The sequence below is a fragment of the Pseudomyrmex gracilis genome, unplaced genomic scaffold, assembly GCF_002006095.1.
Source record: "Pseudomyrmex gracilis isolate BER0280 unplaced genomic scaffold, ASM200609v1 scaffold_15, whole genome shotgun sequence".
Taxonomy (NCBI): domain Eukaryota; kingdom Metazoa; phylum Arthropoda; class Insecta; order Hymenoptera; family Formicidae; genus Pseudomyrmex; species Pseudomyrmex gracilis.
The window spans coordinates 1,298,399-1,323,803 of NW_018020599.1; the positions used below are offsets into that span (position 1 = coordinate 1,298,399).

Sequence of the window (25,405 nt, forward strand, 5' to 3'; positions counted from 1 at the left end):
ATTTCTGATATTTTCAATCAATTATTGCGTATGTAGATATGTTATACAATAACGCAAAGCTTTTGTTTTGCGATCGATTGACGGACGTACATAAACACGAGGAAAATAAATGACTAACGCCAAAAAAATGCATAGAAATATGAACGCTTTCCAAAAAGTCGAGGTTGTATCTTCAACTGCTAAAGTGGCGGATACTTGCAAATACAATTTGCGGTGTAATCGCAACGTCAGTGAAAAAATGATGAAGAAGGACTTCATTTATGACATTCCTACCTCTATGCAGACCGTGAAAAAGGTATCTCATAGAGACTTTGAAAAGTTGCTTCTATAATGCGACAGCCAACAATTATTAGAATTTAAATAAAAATTATTACTCATTGATATGATTCGTAAAGTCTCGATTCGTCAAAGTAAACGTGTATACTTGCAGCTGGAAGTACAAAAACGACCATTTATACTCCAATTACAACTAAAGCGAAAACCAAATGTTGGCTCGAAGACGTCGACGTATACTGTAGTTCCAGAAAAAGCAGCTCATGATGGTAGTGGTGATGCTGTTGTAAGTAATAGTTACTTAGAAAATTCGAAATTTAATTCTGTTGCGATAACTCTTTCTCTCTCTTAAATAAAGATATTCTGTCTCGCCTTCTTTTGTTTGAGTTTTTTAAAGATGTATCAACTATTTAAAAATTGAAGAATTTTCCGACTTTTGTGGCTTTATTATTATTGTTATTATTATTATTATATATTTTTATTACTTTTTTCATTGTTTTAGGTTGCAGGCCGACGGGATTTAGAATACAAATGTAATTTCTGTCAGGAACCAATCGCCACTTTATTTTCTCTATCTACGCATGTTAAGTTTCACTGTAAACCATACTGCAAGATCTGTTACTGGATTTTGCGCGAAAACGAGACAATGGAACAACACACTGGCAGTTATCATCAGAGATTGGGTCAAAATTTAACAAAATTCTAGTATCGAAACGTCTTGTGTTGAAAACAGACTATTGTTTTAAAGAAACGAAATTAAAAACTGTTAAACTTATTTGGCTCAATGTTACGCGAAGCAAACCGCAAAAACAACCAATCAGCATCGCGATAAAAATAGCGACAAATGACATTGAGATAATGATTCAAGAGAACGTTATTACACTCGACTTTTTTTTAAGAGAAGAGAGAACTAACGAGGCAATTGAATAGAAACGTTCGAATTGTAAAAACAAAGTTTATTTATTACCTTGCATAGTCTACGTTTACATTACATTTCTACTATTTTTGTTCTATTTTGTTCAAGCGTTTTCCCGCGCTTTTTCTTTGGACCGCACAAATTGCGCGTGCGATTCGGACAAACAACTTAATGAACAGTAAATACTTTACTGCCCAACTCGAGAGAAATAGCACTGCGTTAGAAGAAAGAATCTGACAGTCAAATTTGTATTTTTATTTAAATCTTATGTGACCGCCTAAATCACAGTAGTCATCCGCAGATTCTAATGAGCTCGTTTTGTGATGTCTGAAGGAAGAGTTTCCCTCAGCCGTGATGAGCTCCGTTCTCTTTGACGTTTAATAGTTCCGGTGCTACGGTCCTCAGAATGACGTCTATGTTCTCGCAGCAATTACTGCAGACAATCGTTTGTCCACGTACTGACAGATCCTTTGCCAAAAGCTTCAAATTCTGCGGGAGACACACAAAAGGTTTTCTGTTAATTATATAACACTAAATTCCGTGAATTATTTTACACGATAAAATATAATTAATATCTTTAGAAGAACGTTTTCTTTTGCATACGCAAAAAAAGGGAATAATTCACTTTCTTGAATACATGTTTTTTTTTTTTTTTTTTCGAAGTAGCTCAAATTCCGTTTTGTATTCATTATTCAGAGGAATAATTACTTTCGGCGAATCCGCTGAATAAACTCGTGTAATAGTGAATCTCTCTGTATTTACGCATAAGATGTCCTCATTTCTTTTACTCTTAACGGCAATTTAGAAAAAGTCAGAAATAAGAAGATCACTTGCGAAATCTTCTTATTCCACTCGAGCGTGAGATAAAGGAACGCTCGTCATCGATACCGCTCGATTATTATTACCACGGTTTTTGTGCCTGTTTGCCCGCGACCTTTTTTTCCCGAGTCTATCGCAAAGAACTTAGAACTTATTTCCGATATTCGCGTCTTTCACATCGATCGCGAACAAGACCTCACCTTAGCGACCGTAACGTCAATCCTCTTGAGGTTTTTACAATCCAGTATCACATTGCATTCGCTCTCACCGGAAAGCTTCATTATGCTAGCGCGTAAACGCTCCGCCGCCGGGAAAGCCACCGCCTCTTCGGGTATGACAACTATCACGGTTTCCCCTTCGATCTGCGTTTCAGACAGAACGATGACTTTATATTCGTTATCATCGGACACCGCGTACTATCTTTCATCATTCTATTCGCGTTTCGTAAATCGTAAGAAAAAGAACACTCGTTCTTAGTTATATCACGATACTCTGCATACGGAGATCGTTATTATAAAAAATATCAAAAATTACAAAATAAAAGAATTTATTTATTTTTCATTACTGCGTTACCTGTTCAATTTTTGTCTGAATGCACGGTTTTGCTGAAAAATACAGTAACGCTACAAAATTGACCAAAATGCCAATTAATATTCCATACTCCAGACCAAGAAAGACGCATGGAAACAACGTCAAGATCATCACGATGAAATCGACCTCTGTAAAAATACACAAATATTTGTAAAATGTATACAAACTTGGTATTTTAACATAATAAATAGCACATATAATATTGTTGTTATATAACGTATTTCGTTCATTTGATACATCAAAACGTAAAGTTGCGATCACGTTGTTATTGTATATTCTTCGTGATTTTCAGTCGTTATTTATTTATAATAAGTTTGCGCGAAAACAGATCCGTATTAATTCGGAACGTTTTGTCGGGACGAGACGTTTATTTTCCCACACTTATTAGGTAGTATTTTCTGTCTTCGAGAGCTGAAAGTGCGCGGAAAAGAAACACTTAGCTTTAATCAGTTTATAATACGATTATAAAAAAAATCTAAAGTCTATCACAAGTTATGTATCGTGAAAACTTAGAACAGGTGATTTTTCGGCTGAATAAAATACAATTGTTCACATGACTGTACTCGACTTCTCTATCGCAGCAAAAAAAAAAAAAATAATAATATCGATCATTTGCATTCAAGGTTTGCACCGATGCTTACTATCTTCTGACGCTCTTGAATCTACCGGGGAAGTGCAGATGAAACCCACGGCAAAAGTTGGAAACCAACACGCCGTTTCGCTTTAACAATAAATGCAGCCAAGGACACGTTCAAGCATTATTGTTTCACGCGGGCTTTCCGAGAGAACAAATGCGCTGCAAATGCAACTCGGGTGTGGGCGGCAGCTCTCGTGCTCCAATGTCGTTTTCTTTGTACACCATTGACGCTACACTGGTTAGACCAGTGTGTAGGTGAGTTGAATAAAAAACGAGAAAAGGAGAGAGAGAGAGAGAGAGAGAAATTTGTCTTAGAACTTACTTCTAGCGTGCCAAAGCAAGGTGTACGTTGAAAAATCAAGCATGTAGTACATGGCGCATATGATGAGGCCGGCTAATACCGCTTTTGGTATAAATCGGAAGGTAGAGGTCAGAAGACCGAGCGCGAGCAACACCAGACCACCTGAAATAATCTGATTGTAAAAACGAAAACCAACCGTCCGAGAAACGCCGCACATAATACGATAAGCGAATAAATTAAGAGAAAAAATAAATTATTTTACAAAAAAAGTGTAATCACAATATTATATCTTTCAGAATCAAAATTTTTTACATAAAATTATTATAAAACACATTTTTTGTAGAGTCGCTCTGCGGATAATCTCTCACGTACCTGTAAATATTCCCCCCAAAGGAGTTCTCACGCCGGACGCGTGATTGACGGCTGTTCGTGTGAATGATCCTGTGACCGGCATTGAGCGGACGAAAGATCCGAAGATATTGCAGATTCCCAAAGCGATCATCTCCTGCGTGGCGTCCAGAGATTTGCCCTTTGCTAAAATATAATCCGTGTTCGATTACTCTTGTCAAACGAACGCAGAGTCGATCCGACGCTGCTCGAAAATAACAATGTATCGTGTAAACAAAACAGAGACCGGTAACAAGAGATAGAGCGGTAAAAAAACGCAAAGATTTTTCGACAAAAGACAGCAAATGCGTTCGTGTGACACACGTAAAAAAAAGTCTTTTTCTTTTGTTCGAGTTTTACGCTCGCTTTCTTTCCGTAACTTCGGCCAACAGCAGTGGCGAAATGACAGTGACAAAATTGGTTAGTTACCAAAGGCTTTCGCGATGGCTATGTGCTCGATAGTCGACACAATCGGTATCGTGAACAGCGTCGTTCCCATTGCGCTGGTTAATTCTAAAAATTCGTAGGTCCGATTTTGAAAGGTTGTGGAGAATGGCGGGGGCGCAAACGGTGGCAAACCCTGATCCATCGATCCTGTGAACAATATTTTGTATCTCGCGTGATTTGAGTGACCCCAGTCACCAATCACTCGAACAATGTATTTCAATCACGATATAACACGCGTGATAAAAACTAATGATTACACGTGTAATATCGAAAATAATTGTACAGCGAAATAGATTTTCAACAGAAATTCAAATTTTAGTTCTCGACACGACAGATATTGAACCATTAACTAACTTTGACGATTAATAAGCCAGATTTATTGTCGCCAATTTATTGCGATTGTATAGTAATGGAATAAATTATCCGAACTCAATTCCATAACTTTCAGAACATATCGAGAGAAAACGTCGATAATGCAATGATTTATGAAACTTGTGTGCTAACTACACCTACACTTATACTGCGTCAAATCAATAGAAGTTGTTTCGATATATTATTAATTATTATTATTTAAAAAGTTCTAACGTCACAAACAAATTATTCTTCTCTACTCACCCGTTAATTTGAAGGGAAAAGGATTATCTGGATTATTAACGTAGAAGAGGTATGCCATAACCGTGCCTACAATTACGACTAACGCGTTGCGAGACAGGGCGAGAAGCCATCCTATTTTTTGAACAATTGTTCCTTTACGTCGGCCTGGTATGTTCTGTTGAAACATACAAGATCTTATTATTATAAAATTATCTTTTCCAAATTTTGTTAAAAACAAATACTTGCATTGACGAGAGAAAATGGAAATTCGCATAGTTACGTTGCAACATAAATCGCGACAACTAATGCCGCTTAAACAAGAAATTAAGGAAAGCGATTATCCAATCTGTTGCTTGTGTACAGCAATGTGTATACTCACAGAAACAGAAAACTGATCTTAAACTTGATAAGAGAACTGAAGTTTCTTTTTTGCACCTTGAGCAGAACTAAAACAACGATTGTTCCGACTCCCAGCAAAGTATCTTCGTACCGGATCTCGTGGAGATTGTTGAAGATCGCTTTTAAGGAATCCAGAAAACTCTCGGTTCTGCCGGGAATGCCTAGAAGCGACTTGAACTGGGAAGACGCTATATTGATCGCCGCGGCTGAAGTAAAGCCAGTGATTACTGGAAGCGATATGAAATCCAGCAAGAAGCCTTTAAATGAAACAACAAACACTTCAGTCAGACGCAAATTTCGCGTGTTTAAGCGCAAATACGCGATTTATCAAAGAAATTTTGTATTTTCTCTCAAAGTCCGTCGTTTTTAAACTAAAACGTACCTAAGTGAAAAATTCCTAGAAATGCGATTATGCAGCCTTTCAAAAAGGCGATCAGCACCGCTATGTCAGCACCGTAATTTGCGACCAACGGCTGAACCATGGTGGCCATAATGGCTGTCGGGCCGATGGTGATGTTTTCGCATGAACCGAAAATGACGTAAATAAACGATGGCATGAATGCTGCGTACAGTCCGTACTACAAGATCATAACACATTGTACGAGATTTAAGTACAGGTTGTTAATAACAATAGATTTTTTGTCTCGTATTTTCTGATTTATACTTGCAATTTCAATGACCGATTTAACTCTAGATGTGTATGTGTGTGTGTGTGTGTGTGTGTGTGTGCAATACGAAACATTCATGTACGACGACGATTGTTTTACCTGAGGATTTAAACCGGCAACGGTACCGTAAGCGATGCCTTGAGGCACGGCTGTGAGACCGACCGTGATGCCGGCCAACGCATCCTGCAGGAGCCACGTGGGTTTGTATCGCGGCGCCCAGCCGAGAAATGGCAATCTTCGCGTAACATACTTGCGCCATTTATCTTTTCTGCACCACTTAGCCACTGAAAACAGAAACGGAATATTTATTTGCATCGCTATTTTTCGTTTTTTTCAATTCTCTGAAAAATGTGTCCGGCTCCCCGTTTTTTAATTAAATTGTTTCGTCTATCCATTTTTCACGCTTTTGTTAAAAAAATATATATATTTTTCGCGCTAGAAAAAAAACTTGATATCAACAACTTGTCGACATTTTTTTGCGCGAAAAATTATTGAAAAGCTATTTAAATTAAGATAAGACGAGTATCGTCTTATAGAGACGTAATTATTGTATAGAGATTGTAGAGTCAGAGATGAGTTATATTGTACAAAGAAAAATATCCAAAGAGATTTATTTAGTGTCGGTTAGCAAGTCACTGCTTCAATTCTTTCGCTCAGATCATCTTCTCTTCTGGGAACACACATCAACCCAATCTATTCAGTTCTTCAATTGAGACCTTGATATGAGAAAATAGCGAGGGCAACATGAGTCTCACGAGACTCGGTGACAAAATTTCCAAATTTATCCGGCACGTGCAAAAATGATGTAATTTTCTGACAAGAAAAATGTATGCGAAAAGAGAAAAGAGACGGAGAAGAGAAAACAGAAAATATCTGTTACTTCGTTCGCTACAATAACAAAAACACAAAAAACGGATTTCTTGTTTACTCACTTGTGCACCGTAGATCGCTGCTCTCTGACCCAGTACTTTATTCGCTTTTGAAAAAAAAAAAAAAATGCAGACAAATGCGCGTGACAATATTCCACACGGTTTTTTCCGATAACGGATGATAATAAGCTAATTCCCTCCGGAATGACTCGACTACCGATTAAGCGTTAACAGCAATTAACTCTTTCAAAAATAAGTAGTAGTTTACAATAATTTGCTTAGTGAAACCAATCCAGTTGTAACATTGAATTTCGAGTTTACTGCGATCAAAAATAACTCCCGCAGGTTTTTGGAAAGTTACCGATCATAAAATCTAAATTTTTACAAGAGGTTTTTATCTCAAAGTGAGATATATATTTTTTTAACGTGCAGATTTGTTGCAACAATAAGAACAAAAAAACATTGTGCTTTAGCACTTCAGATATGATAAAAAAAAGATAAAAAGACTAAAATGAAAAAATAACATTTGTGAAATATAAATTTATAAATTTTGATATATCAGAATTCTAAATGCACGCAGAGAATTTGTACACATGTATTGTATAAATCAAAACAAAAATTTGATATATACAAAACAGAGACAATTGTTTGATATACAACAGACAAAATATTTCGTAGTATCTCACTGTTTTGGTAAACAATAAAATGGAAAAAAAAATCAAACAGTAAAACCCAAGTTGGTGTTTATATAACCAAATATATACAAAAGCAAACGCGTGTCAGTTTCAATACTAGTCTAGTTTTTTCAAGTTTTCATTTTCGCTGAACCATCATTTTTTATAAATTCCAATTTCCGCGTGCGCATCTATCACTTATCATCATCAAATCGGTTGATATTCACGAAGAAATCAATAAGAAAAAACAACCGACAACAACAAGTTACAGTTCAGAAGAGAATATGCACTTTATTTCATAATCAATGCTGGAACACAGCATTTGATTCAAACGCGTCTTTATATTCTATATATACAACACGCACCACACACTTGACGCGAGAGTGTCCGTACTTCGTTGATAGACGGTCTCGCACCGACTCACTCGCTACCGTTCGGTTTTTTGTAATAAATCACAAGTAACGACATATCGTTGTAGGATCGGCATTATGTAAGCGACTATCATTCCATCGTTGTGCATCATCTCTAATTACAAAAATCTGCTTATCATTAGAATTAATCGCGATTGGCAACGCGCATCCAAAGCCGTTGAAATTTATGTCTTAAAGCTTACTCCACAATATTAGTCATATAATAAAGAGTATTTTACTGTAGAAACGTCCGAAGTACATTTATTCAATTCATTTGTAATTCTAAAAGTTTTTATTTTGCATTGCAGAGAGCTGAATTAACAATAACAAATATTGTTCCTATATTAATTAACATCTGATAAAGGTAATTAATGATGTCAACAGTTAAGTTTGTTGACAATAAAAAAGCATTATTATTATTAAGTAATTAAATACAATGTAATCGTACGTAAAATATCTCTCGACTTACGCACGAATTTAAATGCATTAAATTTTGAGAATCAGAGAATTCAGGAATTCGTAACGCGTTTAAAACACGAATAAGCTGTATTTCTCTCCGACCGCATGTAAAATACACAACAAATATACGCACATTCACCGAACGCGCTTTCGTCAGTAGAAACTCCCACTCGCGAATAACTCGGTATCAACTTGATCGAATCGTTGATGCGAAAGAGAAAAGTTCAACAGCGATTTACGATTAGTACATAACCGATGTGAATTCCGCTTTAAACGAACGCCACGCACAGCGTTCGGTCGAAGTTATCGCTTTGCGTCGGAACACGGTATAACAGCCGGTTATAGAAACTTGTGATATTGTAGGTTCCTCGCAAGAGAGAGAGGGAGAGAGAGAAAGAGAGAGAGAGAGAGAGAGGAGAAGCGAAGAGAGAGAGCAAGGCGTTTGGAGTTCCCCCGTTTCCCTCCTTTCCCTCTTTGACGAACGTGGAGCGTCGATGGTCGTGAAAGGCGAGACACTCGGTTGTATCAAAGCGAAACTCAAGCTAGACTTTGCGCAACAAGATTGCCATATTTTGATTACTCATTATATAATGCCTAGCCAGCGGCATTCGCTTAATTCGTTTACGATGTTATCCGGACTTTGCTTAAATCGCGTTATCTGTAAAATCACAGTAATTTCAAATTCAGTCAGCAGAACTGGTAGTTGCAAATATACTGGTAGTTATAAGTCAGAAACAAAACCTTATTATAGAGATCTTTTCTGAAAATAAAAAAAAATACAAGATACAAATTTGTACTAAAAACATTTATATTTAATTATTTTAACAGTGTATTTTAAATTATTTCGCAATTTTGTTTGTAGTATTCTTAGTTACTCTTCGTGAAATTTCATGTTTTTTTATATTATACATATGTGTGTGTGCGTATATTAGTTTAATAATCTTCTAAAAATTACTCAATTATTATATCACTCAAAAAAAACCGAAAACAATTTCTATATTTATATATATTTCCATAAAGAAACAAAAACGCGCAGCAACGAACGTCAACCTTTTTTATGACGCTGGCTAGTCAAGTACACGCTCGTATTGCATCGACTTTTTCAATCTCGTTTTGAAATTGCTCGCGAGTTCTCGACTCTTCTCGCCCACATTCTGTGAGCTTTTGTTATCCCGCTCAGTTCCTTAAATTTGCGCAAAACAAAGCGCGCAAAGTTGTTCGACGATATATCGAACGTGGCGAAAGAATCCACAGATTCCATAAATCGTGCTCCCGCCAAATACCGTTTCTAACTCGCTTTCTTCTGCGAGAACGGAGCAAATGACGATAAATCATTGTCGACTCGCCACCTTGCGTGATCGCGTCGTTTTCGGGTCGCGCGCTTCACAGAAAACGCGCGCGCGATGTGCGAGAGAACTCTTGATTTCTTTCCTATCTCTTGTTCTCAGCAGCGACGCGCGTCGCGACGTCGTCGAGAACGACGAGAGGGTGCAACGCCTGCGCGACGACGGTTGTGGGGTGTACGTGTGTGTGAGTTTGCGGGGTGTCGACGATGAATGAGCAACCGGCGCTTCTCAGTGCCGCGCGAAACAGCGAAGCTCTTCGTCGCGAGACTGTCAAACGCGACAGCATCGCCACACAATCGCGGCATTCGAGAGAGAGAGAGAGAAAAAAGAAGAAAGAGAAAACAAAAGACAAAAAAAAACGTGCAAATATCTCGAAACTGCTAATTTTTATTCGTCCGTTAATGCAGTCAGAGCGACATTTTGATCAATGAATGTCGAGTCAAGAAATGTTGATTTATCGATATATGATCGTTTTAATTATATACATACCGGCTTGATGTACATCAAGGAGGTATAATTACCTTTTTCATTTGTAATCACTCAATAACCGACTTATCTTGTCACGTACATAATTGATAGATAAGAAATTTTGACAATTGTTTTATTATTGACTTATTGACATTGCTTGCACACAAAGCGTAGCAAAACTCACGTTGCAACTCTTCACACTTATCTATTGATTTATTTATTTATATGAAAAAGTTTTAACTGACAAGTAACAATGTTTTTTTTTTATCTTTGAAAGTGAAACAAAAACTTTTCAAAACAAATGTTATATTTATGTACATCAGAACGTGTACAGATCGTTATTTTTCACAAGTAAATTTTAAAAATATGTTGCAAAAAATTTCCTTGTTTCACGTGTTATTGAAAATTGACGTAAAAGCTTTGATATAGTTGTACATGCGAAACAACTGGACGGCAAGCGACAGAAAATTTAAAAAATTTTAGAACGACGATTGATACGCTTCAGTGTCAGAACGAAATTTCCGACTACGTGAAAGTTTTAATAGCGAAAAGTGATAATAAAAAAAAAAAAAAAAAAAAAAATTTCCAGCGTCTTCGCGAGTTGCATAAATGTTATGCAGATTGTTGAACTGTTCGCGCAAACTATTCGTAAAAACTATTCATAAATTATTATCTGTATAAACTTTGACAAAAGACATTTGTGATTTCTCACTTCAACGTTAACGTGCGCACGTTAGACGGAGTATAAAATTATTTATTTGTTTCAAGCTGCTGCCGCAACTACAAGGATAATCGTGTCGTGATAATTGGTCACAAAGTGCGCAGAAGAGAGACTTTGCAGCAAGTAATCTCGTCCGAAGGACAATATGCGCAATAATGGACTCACGGTGTAATTTTATATTACGTCGTTAATCATTCCTGTGTGCGTTTCCTCTGGCGGAAAACTGTGTTTCAACCGTGCGCGATTATGGAGCGACGAGAAAAAGAGAGAGAAAGAGAGACCTGAAAAGCAATCAACGAAATTGACGCGGAGTTTGCATTACAATGGCGACGCACAATAAACCGTAACGTGGTTAACAACGAGTGCGACAACGAGATCGCGGCGTCTCTATCGGCGTGAATAAATTCATACGGCGCGGACAATTAAATCTAATAATAACTCGAGTAACGATTTAACGCAATGTACATCGACGACGTTTTACAGAACCGACGCAAAATTTTAATGAGAGAGGAAACAAGGAAATTTTAATCTCGGCGAACGACGCGACGGTTCGCTCACTTTGTTTTACGCGCCGCGTTATTTGTCGGCGAAAGAAATTTATTAAAGTGAAATTCGTGTCTGTTCGCTTGTGTTATTCCGCGCGTCGTCGACGCGATGACGACGGCGGTGGGACAAAACGTGCAACAAAACGTAGAACGGCAGCTGTCGTCGCGCTTGTTTTTGTGATCTCGAAATTTCTCGCCATGAACGTACTGATGTACATCGTTCAAAACGAGTATCAAGATTTGGAGACGCAAGACGCCGTAATGGCACGTACGGAGATTGATTTTGTCGACCAGGACACAACGAGGTAAGCAAAAACACTTTGCGAATTTGAAGTACGAGATTAATTGTTATTAAGTGTCTGAGTTGTTCTATTATATAATAGTTCGTAAATTAACCCTTTGTAGACTGACATCTCCCAGATTCACTCAAAAATTGCGCATTGGCGTCTCTAGTAAAAATTTTTTTCTTTTTACGCTTATGTTTTGGAAACTACTAGATTTTTTTTATTTGTTTTGTTTTTTTTTATTTTTTTTTATTGACGCAGAATCGTTCAAACTTTCGATTCAAAAAAATACAAACAAAATTGAAAAATATTGTTTATTCGCAGAGATGTTCAATTTTAAAGTCGCGTGAGTCTCACAGATTCAGTCAAATCACTTTTTTAGTCAGTCCAACTAGGAAACATTTTCAAAAGTCGGTCCACGAAGAGTTAATTTTCTTCGCTTTTTTTTAGAGTTTAGTTTTTTTAACGTGATTCTCTATTCTCATATGCGTGTTTGTGTATAAAATAGAGAGAATAGAAACAATAGAAAAATATTACTACACATGTAATATTCAACCGCGTGGCGAAAGTAATGTTTTTTATTTTATACAAAAACAAGCTTCCGTTCTGGATTACTTTCAATAACAAAACTGCTGCGATACCGTGATTTTTATGTTCAAACTCTTTGTTTTTATTAAGTTAGGAAATATGTATAAGAGATATATCCAAATATTTTTGTTACAAAGTTGTGCTTAGATGAACTTTTTAATCAAAGTACGTGTTCTTCTTGTTTTTGTTTATTTGTTAGAGATACAAAGCAATACAAAATCGCACATAAACAAGTTACTTTAAAGTTTTGCACTTTAGTATAAAATGTATACAACCAAGGTTTTTCTTTTTTCCTGTTTTTTTTTGGAAAGATGGGAAGATTTTATCGTTCTCCGCGAAACAGTATCTGTGTCTCGTTGATCTTTTTACTATATTGCTGTAAAAATCCATTAAATAGAATCACATACATAATAGGAGCAAATACTAAAATATTTTATATTCATTAGTTAAAATAAATATTAAATGTGTCTTGCACACAAAGACCGTGTAATTACAACACCCATTACAATAATAAATTTAAATTTAATTTTATCCACACACAATCCAAGCTTGCAGTTTTATTTCGCCGCGTATTAAAATTAAATACCATGTGATTTCGAGTCGAATTCGGAAAAAGGGAATTTTTCCAACAGAGGCGGAAAGTGTGTTCAAATAGAATTTACAGTAAAATGCGCAAGATATTTACATATATTTCAGTTTAATCTCACAGTACGCAAATAATTATCGTTTCTTCCATCCTTTCACAGTCAATTACGGTCTCTCTGTGAAAGATTACGTCGCACATTAGCAAGTCGTCGTCGCGATCGTAAATAAAAATAGTTTTCCGGAATAAGGGATGATGAACGCTCTAATATGTATATTTGAGAGTGGGCGATGCATCATGCTCAAGAAAGATACATTACATCGAGAGTACTTTCAAGAGAGATGCTTTGTAGTGACATATACTCCTACCATTTACGGTGGTTTGCCAATTTTATGATCACGATTTTTGATCGTGATCAAACACGTGTGTGTAGTCGAGCTTTAAAACAATTCAGTTGTTCATGCAGACAAATAGTCTCTACCATACATTTTAATTTAGCGCGATACATTTGCGTCACTCCGTGGGTGTGGGTTTTCTTTATGTCAAAGATTATTGCACGTGATAACATTGCCACAGATTTTATTAAGCTCGTCTTTCGTAGATAAGTTTCGACATTTCGACTCCCACTGGTCTCTCCTCAAATGAATAACATCCGTTAAAATGTCAAACGTGATACGCCTACCATTTGCTTTTTTTACACACAGAGATATCACAGTGATTTACTTTTCGACGCGAGCGGCAGGTGCACTTGCACACCGTTGAATTATCGAAAAAAAAAAGAACAACGCAAGTCCATCTAATTTTAAATAACGCCCAACTGATAGCTTCGAAAGTCCGATTCCGTCATTGGAACTTTTATACATTATTGCGTGACGCAATCCGATTTCATTATTAATCTTCTGATAATTAAATAATATGATTATTTGCTATGCAAATCGCGAAAGTAACAAATATTTAGTACGCAACACATGATTATTAATACAATAATGTTAAATCTCATCAAAAGTGCTATTCGAAATATTGCATTAAAAGCGCATTTACAATCAATTCGAAATTAATGTGTTTGATTATTTGTTGAATACATATGTACATTATATATCTTGTGATTTGCATATTTTTCGTAAAAGTTTCTGTACACAACGCGAAAGAAAGAACTCAAATTACGTTTGCTGCAAAATTGCTCTTTTTTTGTAGCACATTTGTACAGGACATCTCGGTTTTGTCTGCAGTAGATATGTTTCCGCCGAATCTCTCGAGTTTAAAATTAATTACCACGGCTAATATGCTCTCCAAAGTGTCGACTTCCCCCGCTTCGCTTATCCCCGCGACCTCGCGAGTTTTCCGCCAGATGAATTTAATTACTACATTTTGGCGAAACAATTAGAATTCAAAGAGCGCGACGAGAACGCTACACTGATTATCTTGGCGTGGCGTGCAATTAATTCTGCTCGTACCGCTCCAATCATTTTTGTGATGGTTGCGTTGTCGTGCGCGGAAAGTTTCCCGTGCGATCCTTGCGACGGCACGTTCACGATCTGCATCAAATCGTGATCGAGAAATCTTGAGGATACACGCTAAGTCTACGATTATATGGAGATTCGTAACGTAATTGATTTTATTCATGCTCTTTAACATCACATGTGTGGCTTAAAATAAAGTAAAGTGCACTCTCGCGGGGATAAAAGTGGATTTGCCATTTGTGCCAGAAAGATCTTAGAAAAAAATTTTGAAAAATATTTCGAGAAAACAGATTGTACACAATTGTGCTATTTCTGAAAAGATGATACTTTTGTTTAATTTTACATTTACTGTTAAATCTTAACGTAAACACACATTGATCAAGATCATGGTCAGCATAATTTTATAATTGACAAAGATCTATTATTCTATAAATTATGTATTTTGCAGTTACAAAATTAAATTCACGTTCATTGTATCGCTCAGTGATAATATAATAAAGGCATATGCATAATATTTACGCGTAATATTGTAATCACCGGTGTTGATCAGTTTGTTTGTACATTAAATATTTGTCGATTCGAAAAGTGATATAATCTGTTATAATAAAATAAAATTAACCGTATAATTGCTTTTATTATAGTGGCGAACTTTATTGAAGAAAACTCAACATGACGATGACTCAATAGTTTTTATGCTTTTTCTCTCTTGATTACTTTTATCTTTCAATTTAATTTTAAAAAAATTAACTTAAAAACTAATTTTCTACAGTTTTAATTTAAATTTCAATCTTATACATATATTTTCCAAAACAATGTTTTGTGTTAAGCGTTTGATTTTTTTACAAAGACATAAAATAATATGGCTCGTTAAATATTTGCAAAATAATTTCGATCTAGAGTAATATATGATTGCGAAACGTCGATGCACGATGAATTTTGACACGACAGTTTTCGCTCTTCGAGGTGTTATAAGGTGTGAGAATTTTGCATTTGTGAGAGTAAAGATCAACGGAAACCAACGTGATTGGAAAAAAACCGTCATTGTGTCATCAGAAATATGCGAAGCCTGTCGACTTGATTAGGAGCGCGAAAAGTTGACGTCCGACTTTTGTTCTCCCGTTTTTTCTGAATCCCGGTTTTTCTTCGTGTTTCTCGCGACTTCTCATTCGTTTCTCTTAAAATCTATATACAGAGTACCTTCGTGAAAAAGTTACAGCCGGAGTTAATGGCGCGAAACTGCGAGAAAACGGAAAATGCACATAGAAAGAACATACACACGCGAGATTCTCTTTCTTGCGGATGCTTTACAATTTTTTCGCGGCGGGCCGATATTACGGCTATTGTAATGACTCATTTAGTAGCTGTTTTACCCACAGGCGTTTTTTGAAACTTGATGAGAAAACCGAGCTGATGTTTTTTTTAAGTTTATTTAATTAAGTATACCGAGTTGAAATGTCACATCAACTGGTAAGAACACTTTTAGAAAACAATGCGCAACGCTTCGCTTAATGTCAAAGAAACATTATATTAAAAGCAAAGTTACAACTCTATCAGACCATGTATGTTCTGGCGTTCAACAAGATCAAACAAAAACTAAATGTATATTTTCTTCATGAGAAAAAATAATCCCGAATACAAATATTATTTTCCTCACAATAGTCAAGGAGAGATTCAAGATCGCAGCAAAACATATTTCGAATTATTTTTTATCAATTGTTTGTTAATTGGTTTTTTTTTTTTTTTTTTGACAGTCTTATTAACTACACACACACACACATGTTTTCCGCTAAATGGATTACTTTATCACTATCCATCTATCGAAAATTGTGGACTGTCATTGAAGCACATACATAACGTCAAATATGAAGTATTAGCTCACATCCATACGTTAGATATTAAATTACTCGAGTCGGAAACGCGATCAAACTTCATACTCGGATAATGAATCGCGATTGATGGCGAGCCGAAGTTGAAAATCTGAAGTTTCGGTTATCGCAGCGCGATGTGACGCGATTACTAATTGTCAATAGATTCATTTGGAAATTACATCGGTTCGAACGAAATGCATAATTAAACTCGGGATATCCTATCGACTCCTGCAAACCGAACCTGACCTAATTGAATTAGGAGGAATACCAATGAATACCGTAGAATAACGATGAATTGCAATGCAGGAGGTCGAACAATAAGCATATGTAGCGACTATGCAAATATTAATATCCACTACGGTGGATCCAATTTCTCACATTTGTGTGTAATATAAACTTGCTCTAACGTTCGAGAAGCATTCATCATCTTGCTAATAAAGCAGTAATTTTCGCTTCGCGTTTATACAGATGATAAAACATCGTGTCTCAGTGACGGGAAATTTTTTATTTGATGCGCGTTTTTTTTTTTTTTTTTCATTATTTGTTCGATGTACAGATAGATCGAATATTTTAGCGCTTAGTGCGGATGTCGTAAATTTTATGCTAGGAAGGGAATTATCTTATCATATCCCTCTCACTTTGTAAATCCTCGCCCGGGATCATCGTACGGGATCCTCTCCGATGTGCTTTAAACACGTCGTCTGTTTTGACGTTATATTATTAATATTAATATTCACACAATCACAGATGTGAAATATAATAATATGTCTACAGGCTGGCAAGAAACACAAAACAGTTGCGCTTTACGTAAAGCTTTAAGTAAAAACGTTATATAAAAAGTTTGTCAGAGTTTACTTACGTTTTATATTTAATTATATGTATAGAGTTACATTTCTCTATCTCTCTAATCAAAGGATTATAAAAAGAACACGTACGCTACGGTACAGACTCCTCACGTTTTTTTTTTTTTATTCGAGAAACGGAATTAACAGTTCGCGAACGTTATTTAATTGCGAGAATTCAGTTGTTTTACTTTTAATGAATGTATTTTAGTCCCGTTTTTACAACAACAGGAATCTGCACGCATTTTCAAGCTTACGTCACACAGTTTGCGCACATTTCCAGTAAATACGATTTTTTTTTTTTTTTCGATTTCTTCGGGGCTTTGCGTGGGAAACATAATGTCGAGTTGTATTAATTATTCGTACGATACGCGTAAATAGCTGCGTATGGGTGGTTTATCTGCAACGGATATTACGCGAAACACACACAGGTATGTACATAGGTGGGAGCGAAGATAAATCAGACGCCACAGGATTTCACGTCGGGTTGTGTTTCTGAAGGCTTAATTTGTCTTGAGCACTACCTTGACAGGGCGAAAACAGAGAGCGAGATTCCTCTAATGTTTCTGCTCTCGGCGAAATATTTTGTCAAATTAATGCAGCAGATTTATGTTACATTATAACGAGTGATTTATTAATCAAATCAGTGTATTCAAAACAATTGACTTTACTTACTTGTTCACATAATCAACGGAGAGAATGTTAATATTTTTGTTACGTTTTATAAGTTTCATAAATATAATAGTTTCATAAATATAATTTTTTTTTTAATTCTTATAAGTTTTGAAAATATATGGAAATCAGAGATTTTTTCGCGAAACTTATGTTTGTTGTGTTCGGAGTTTAACAAACAATAAATTTTTCTGCGAAAAAGAGTTGAAGTTTGCGTTTGCCAGTTTTCCAGATATTTTTACATTCTCTTTATGCGCATTTCAAAACAGCAACAACTCTTTCTGAAACAAATCCTTCAATACAGATTCAACAAAAGANAAANAAANAANNANAAAAAAAAAAAAAAAAAAAAAAACAGTAAGACATTGCTTGATACATAAGGGTTCGGTTAAATGATCCTTTCTGGATGGCGCGACGCTCAAAAGCAGTCAAGTACCGTGACAAAGATTCGAAGTAGTTGAGACAACGGGCGACATCAAATCTGTCGCCGAGAAAACAACTCGACGATTCTTCGTCGAGCGATGATAGCCTTGTGTCTCAAGATTTAGTGACACGGATTACACGAGTATCACTTCTCGCGCGTGCGAGGAGAAAACAAAAATAATAAATCGCTTTACACTTTGTCGCGAGACAACAGTCCGTTCGCGAATCGAACGTAAGATTTATTTCCTCGATCGTCTCGCACGCGAAGAAAGCAATATTTCCATATAACAATACTTGTTTCTTTTTTAAAATAAAATATTAAACTACTTGACCATAAAAAGCTCAAGATACTTTCTTGGTATTTTCTTTTCGTAACAATGTTTCTCGATAACAAAGAAAAGAGAGGAAAGAAGACGATCACGTATAAATGTATTTTCGATAGAAAATGTTTGACTTCTGCAAGTCGAGACGGTAAAATTGCTGCGATTCGATATTGAAAAACCACAATATTCAAACACACAGATACATCCACGACCGTACATCGGTTATCGCAGCTAATAAAAACAAAAATCTGCTGGCAATCAATAGATAATTTTTTCATTTTTGTTTGAAAAACGCGTCGCTTTCGAAGCGACCATACACGTAATCAGTAAAATCGTAAGAAACGGACAAATCTGATTTCTCGAATATTTAGACCGGATTTGGTTTGACGGGAGGAAAAATCATGGTAAAAAAAAAAATTGGACAAAACACGTAAGCGCAGGTTTAGCGAGGAACAAAACCTTTCCGTCTGAGCCAAGAAAAAGCTGAAACCGGCGACGAATAGGTAGGTTATCATTGTGTCAGGCCGCGCCGCGTCGTTTCAGCGCAAGAAGACTAACGACGCACGGAAACACGAACCAGACGAAACTCATGCGCAAAAAACATGCGCCCGCTCTTAATAGACGATGAAATATCGCAAGTTTAGACGAAGATGTGCGTAGGCGGGAGTAATCCGTTTATGTGCGGATTTCACGTACTTAGGCTCAGAAATAATGCGATCCATTCTTGCGCGAGTATATTTTTCCCATGTGCGCGCATACGCTTACAAACGTTTCTTGCGTTTCTACTGATTTAATAAAAAAAAGTGATCGTTTAAGTAAAAATCGACCTTTATTTTTCACACCGCCACTTTTATAAAAGGGTTTGTCTGCAGAGAATGTCTGCATTGTAGCGCGAATTATATTGTTGTACATTTGCATTGTATATATACACGAGAATTCGTATCTCTTATCTTTCTCACGCGAAGTATCGCATAGTTAGATTAACTTAATGTAATTTTTTTATTATTTCTTCTCGCAAGTATATTAGTCAAGTTTTATTTTATGCAACCACGCGAACAAATAAAAAAAAAAAAAACGTTAAAATTACTATTAATAAACAAATTTACTATTGTACTTCGAAATTTGTTTTGATTACAAAGTGCCGGCGCACGTAAATATTGGCATTTTCCAAATTTTCGTCGATAAATATTAAAATCTTGTTGTTCTGTTAAATACTTCTAAAGATGGAAAACATGGAAATTATTTTACATAAAAATTTATGCGTTTTGTTGAATAATACACAAATACTTCATGAGAGTTTGTTTTTATCTCACGGCTATTTTAAACGTTTCAATATTCACTCTCGTGTGTTACACATTCTCTTATTAATTTGACGTTTTTTTGAGGAATATATCACAGTAAACATATATATTACACACACATTGTTTTTTTTTTAATTATTATAGCTACTGCAATCTTAAACCACTGTTTAAACAAGCAGTATTGTTGACACAAAGATTATAGTGACATGTTCCAGGTCTCAGATCATTATCTGGGCTTCTGTGTTCTACATGGATCATTACGCGCACACGTGGATCGAAAAACTCTCTATAGAAGCGAAAAAGACATGAGACACTTTACAAAGCTAAAAAACGTACTTTTAGAAAGAGTTCTAGTTAAAATTACACAAAAAGATCATAACGCACAGATTCACATTGAAAATACAATTTAAAGCCGCCGCAAAAAACGAAGAAAGCACGGATTCTTCTTGAATATCTGGTACATTTACCATAACGGGTTTCTCGTGAAGCTTCCGATAAAAAGCGACAAGAAGCGATCGATAAAGTAATGTCTCGTCGGAGCTGTGATAAAAAAAAAAGTACGTGTGTTCCGTCAATGAAATGTAACCTAATCCGATAAGAGTCTAATGAAAACAAAAAAGACAGAAAGTGAATCCTACTTTGAGAAATATGAACAAGAAGAAATCTCGTGCAACCCCGTCGATATCACAATTTTTATGCTCTATCGTATGAATGCACGTATCGTATAAAGAACAACTTCGTGTATTACTCGCGACGATGAACCGATATCAGCTTCCAAGTCACGAATTTAATCCAAGGATTACTCAATAGTGCGCTCAACTTACTGCAAAAGTTTTCTTACACCTGATTTATGAAGAGAAAATGCATATCTCCACTTTTTGACGCGCGCATGTACTTATCTCGCGGAAAACACGCGCGACATGCGCCGAAGTCGAACAATTTTTCGCGATCGCAGTTACAAATATTGACTAACATTTACGATCATGTAGAAGAAAGACAGGCACGTGAGATAAATTGCGAAATTTCTGTTGCAAAATTTGTCTTGTCTGCGATGTGGATTCTAACTCCGCGCAGATCCCCGAGAATGAAAATGCAAGATCAACAAATTTGTTTATGTACGCGTAAGTAGTGATAAACGCGCAGTTTCCGTGTAGCTTAACGTTACTATCATCGTTAACAGAAACAACAACGAGCAGCTGTCATAATAATAAAGTAATTATCTGTGCTGGTAAATGTTCGTAGCATTGAAAATGAATTTAATTTACAATGTAATTTAAAGAAAAAAGATAGAAGTTGAATAAGTAACAGAATTAAATAGCTCTGACTTTCTGTTTCTATTCCTTCTTTCTCGCACTTCTAAACGATTAAAACAATATTTATATATTCACACACACACACACATTGCGGCGATTTATAGTCTCATCAATCAAATATTATTATGTCGCTTGACATTAAGAAGCTAATAAGACCGATTTTTTATTTGTGATATCGACGACAGATATTTTTAATTTCACATCGTTTTACAGAAGAATATTTATTTGTTTCAAATACATTTGATTAAATACACGACTTGATTAATATACAAATTACAAATAAAAATTTTAAAAAATCATAAAAACGAATATAAGAGAAAACGCTGACGTATAAAATTTGCTAAAAAGTTTTATTTCAACAGAAAGATTTCTGACAAATAGACGGAATTCGGTCGTTTAACGTATCTAGTTCTTTTTGGCATTGCACTCGCGTGAAGGTTCGAAATTTCTTCTGCAATTAAAAAAATTCGACGTCGTTTACCCGTTGCGACAGCACGGAGATCTTTTTATCGCGTTTCCAAGTGCCAAAAGTTACGATAATTTAATTGAGCCAATTAGCCAGCAACTGAACATCTTTCTCCTTAATTAAAGGTAAGTGAATTTTTCTTTCGGTGAAACATTCGCGCTACATTCTCCGGTTTTGTCGCAGCGGAGCTTCCGATGAATTAGACAGACAGATAATATTGTTTTTATATAAATAAGATCTTTTTATTTTTATCCCATATCTCTTTTGCTTGATTGCGAAGGATGAAGCTTTGTTTTACGAAACCTCTAATGTTCTCTTTTTTATGTATGCGCGTGCGCTAAGACGCTTAAGAATTATTTTATACAGATATATAAAAAACGATTAAAAGTAATCTTTACGCGTATTTTACAATTTTGTTGGATATTCAAAAGTATGGCAAGCACCGATGTAACATGAATATAAGTATCTCTCTCTTTTTAAACATTTTTATGCTTTTGTTGAATCTGTCTTTGAGCTAGACAAATTTTACGAGAGCGTGTGCAGTTATACTCGTAAAACAACTTCTCTTTATATTTTTATATTTCATGTGCGCAAGTATAAAAGCACAATATTTCTTTTGCACGTTGCAAAATAAAATTAATTTTATTTTTTAAACGTGTTCTCTCTCTCTTTCTACATAATTTCCATATTACAGATATGCTTAAACTCTTTCAATATATTTATAGCAATTTATATACAGAACATACAGAGTGTGTAAAATATACAAAGTGTGCGGAACATTTTGCACACTTTGAAAAATTTGCTAATATTCTATACAAAATAAACGGATACGTGTATTTTTAATTGTCGTACGTAAGAGAAAATTTAGCTTTGTATAATATCATTTTTTGTGCCACATAAGTGTACACGTTTATTATTAATAATTACGTTGTGTTGTAAATTACGTAAATATATAATAATGTACGTAAATTACGAGTTTTTCAAGGTGGACACACAACGCAAACTTAATTATTAATACGTGTACGCTTATGTAGCACAAACTCGATGTTATATAAAGTTAAATTTTCTCTTACATACGGCAATTTAATATACATGTATCCGTAGATACGTTTTGTTCTAAGTATCAGTTCACACTTTACTATGCGAATACGATTCTTATCAGGAATTTATATGGCACACCAATAAGATAAAAGACTTTGTCAAGAACTGTCCAAAAATACAATTCAAGAAATAAAACTGATGCAAGTCCGTTGACAATAAAAACTACAATTAAGAGAAAGTAAATTAGAATAAAGAGATATTTACCTTGATTCAACATTCTTCGGGGGGATATGCGTATACAGTGTAAAAGAAGTACCGACGTAGATCTAAAGATGAAGTGTAACTTCTGACATGACCGCGCGATTTTATATTTGATCACAACATTCTCCCACACAATTCGATTGTACTAAATAAAATATTGTATTTTTGATCACATAATCTTATCGAACTCTCGCACAGATTGTACGTGACGATCGTGTTTATCTCGTCGAACGGAATAAGATGTTAACGTTCAGATGTGTCACTTTCTATCCGATTTTTCAACGGATTTCGAGCGCACACGCACGTTGTTATGGGCGACAGCGTATCGACCGCGATTACGTAAATTGAGTGTCGCGGTATGTATTCGCGAATCGCTGCACGTCATCACTGACATATTCGCAGAGATAACACGACAACGACGGGGAGAATGATAAGAAGCTCGCGTTGTCGTTATGTATTGAACGAATATATCTTTATTATCGGCACGAAGCCAAGCCCTTTCAAAAGACCGGTACTAATGCTCTCGCGCAATAACAACGTTCGGAGAACTGTGTGGGTTTGCAAAACTTTATCTGGTTTCGACCGCCGAGAATATGGTAAATGGGATTTCGAAGATTCGTCCTTGCATCATGTTACATTGCGACGCTACACATGCGCGTCATAAAAAGATTACAGTTCTCACTCAAAAGAGATCTCTCTTTTAACATTTTGAAATTTCTTGCAAGACGACGCACCGGCGCGATTGAATAAGCATTTCAGAAAAAGAACTACATGGAAAAGTAACATTTTCAGGTTTTAAAAATACTTTAAGTACAGTAAAAATAAATCGAACGAAATATACCGAGTATACTTGAATATAAAGTATTTATTTAAACCTTTCGACGCGGAGGGAAGATCTCGTTTGAATAAATTTTTCAATTGTAGAAAAATATGTTTTATCGAGTTGAATCTTTTTTACATTGGCAATTTATCGGAGGAAAGAATTGTCTATGTCTTTTTTCAACATTAACATCAAAGATCCGGACTTTACTGCGCGCTTGTAACTTTAAATTTAATTTTCGTTAACAAAGTAAATTTGTTTATCGTCGCTTTGTTAAAAGATAAATAAACAAAGTAAATTTACTTTGTTTATTTAACGTCATCTTCTTGGCGAATAATTGGCGGTTTTAACGGCGACAATGCGCAATTCCACTCTTTGTAAAAGTGTATTTTTCCTCTTGCATTGAGGTCAACAAGACAATAATTGCTTCTGCAAAACGAATTTGTCAGGTGCAGAGAAAAGTGGATCGCATAATGTGTCATATCTCGCTCACTGTGTCTCGCTTTGCCATTGCCTTGTTTATAATTCCGCTAATTTCTGCCGGAAGTTCAAGCGAATTATATCCGCTGCAAATGTATCACTCGAAGCGTGCACACGCTCTCTATCTTCGTGTTTCTACATTCAGCAATTGAAGTAATTTCGTATTCTCTTCTCATCGCGTTAGTCTTTTCTTTCTTTTTCCCAGCTCTCGGCTATTCTTTTATAATACATCTTTATACATCACGAGATCGATCAGAAGAACGTTTTGGTTTTTTTATTATTCGCGTTCCTTTAATCGAGCCCGATATGAGATTCCGATTAAAATTGTTAAAAATCAAAACTCAAGCACGCCTATTTGTTGCGATCGCGAACAACATGTTACACACATCGTTCGGCAAGCACGCATGTTCCGGCGCCTATCGGCTTTAGCCCTCCCTTTATCGTAGTTTTAATCCTGTGATATTCTATCACCCGTCCTCTTCGGTTCAGATCTCGTATTCAGAAAAGATAATCCTATTTCGGCCGATCCATCGGCTGAATTCTCGTTTGCGGGGTTAAACAATGACATTTGCCCTGTTAACGTGGCCCGTGTGTTGTATCCCGGTGGCTATCTCTCTGCTCTGCGTTTTATGCGTATATCATGCCGGATTGTAACAAACGCGAAACAATAGACGGAGTACAGTTACGTTTACCTGTGCTATGTATTTTTACGCGGCAATGCGCAAAAGAACGGAGGAAATGATTTTGATATAAAAATTGCGTATAATCTATTTTTTCACATTTTAGTTTTTAAATAACTGCTTTCACAGTTTTATTTTCAAAAATTGGTTTTACATTTTTATTTTAAATATATATTTATATATTGAAAATTGTATTTTCTATTACAGTCGAGTTCAATTGATCATATAGAATTTATGAATAAAAACTGACAGATGAAGATTCCTGGTTTGGTCGTTTATATCCGCGTAATTGGCTCAACTTGATTCAACGGTATCAATTACAGTTTGATATTGACATCGGACACAATAAATGGCCTTCAGCAAACATGTGCATGTGGCATTGAAAAGTAAAAAATTTGACATTTCTGTTGACATGTATACGTCAAAGAAATTCACCCGTGCAAGTATTATTTTGTCGAAACTCTCGCGATTCAATT

At 35.7% G+C, this 25,405-nt stretch overlaps 2 protein-coding genes and 1 long non-coding RNA gene across 11 annotated transcripts; 2 read left to right on the top strand and 1 right to left on the bottom strand.

Annotated features, from left to right (window-relative positions):
• The first annotated feature begins 62 nt into the window (after positions 1-62).
• LOC109863980 lies at positions 63-992 on the top strand. Its single transcript, XM_020444724.1, has 3 exons — positions 63-295; positions 431-559; positions 776-992. Exons 1-3 carry the CDS (start codon positions 110-112, stop codon positions 977-979), a joined length of 519 nt encoding a protein of 172 aa, XP_020300313.1. The 5' UTR covers positions 63-109; the 3' UTR covers positions 980-992.
• Positions 792-23,263, bottom strand: LOC109863978 (sodium-independent sulfate anion transporter-like). Of its 9 annotated transcripts, none has more exons than XM_020444721.1 (13): positions 8,578-8,756; positions 7,941-8,100; positions 6,965-7,008; positions 6,132-6,316; positions 5,747-5,942; positions 5,401-5,621; positions 4,987-5,140; positions 4,354-4,518; positions 3,910-4,071; positions 3,559-3,699; positions 2,582-2,727; positions 2,209-2,370; positions 793-1,678 (listed from the first exon to the last, which is right to left on the bottom strand). In XM_020444721.1, coding segments are annotated over exons 3-13 (1,677 nt in total). In that variant the 5' UTR covers positions 6,966-7,008; positions 7,941-8,100; positions 8,578-8,756; the 3' UTR covers positions 793-1,534. The 9 variants fall into 9 exon arrangements, with proteins under 9 accessions (XP_020300304.1, XP_020300310.1, XP_020300311.1 ...); XM_020444722.1 differs by having other exon boundaries at positions 7,941-8,114; XM_020444719.1 differs by having other exon boundaries at positions 8,455-8,756.
• Positions 1,632-3,627, top strand: LOC109863981. Its single transcript, XR_002251395.1, has 3 exons — positions 1,632-1,698; positions 3,223-3,491; positions 3,552-3,627. It is a non-coding gene; the product is annotated as an uncharacterized LOC109863981 (long non-coding RNA).
• Positions 23,264-25,405: the final 2,142 nt, after the last annotated feature.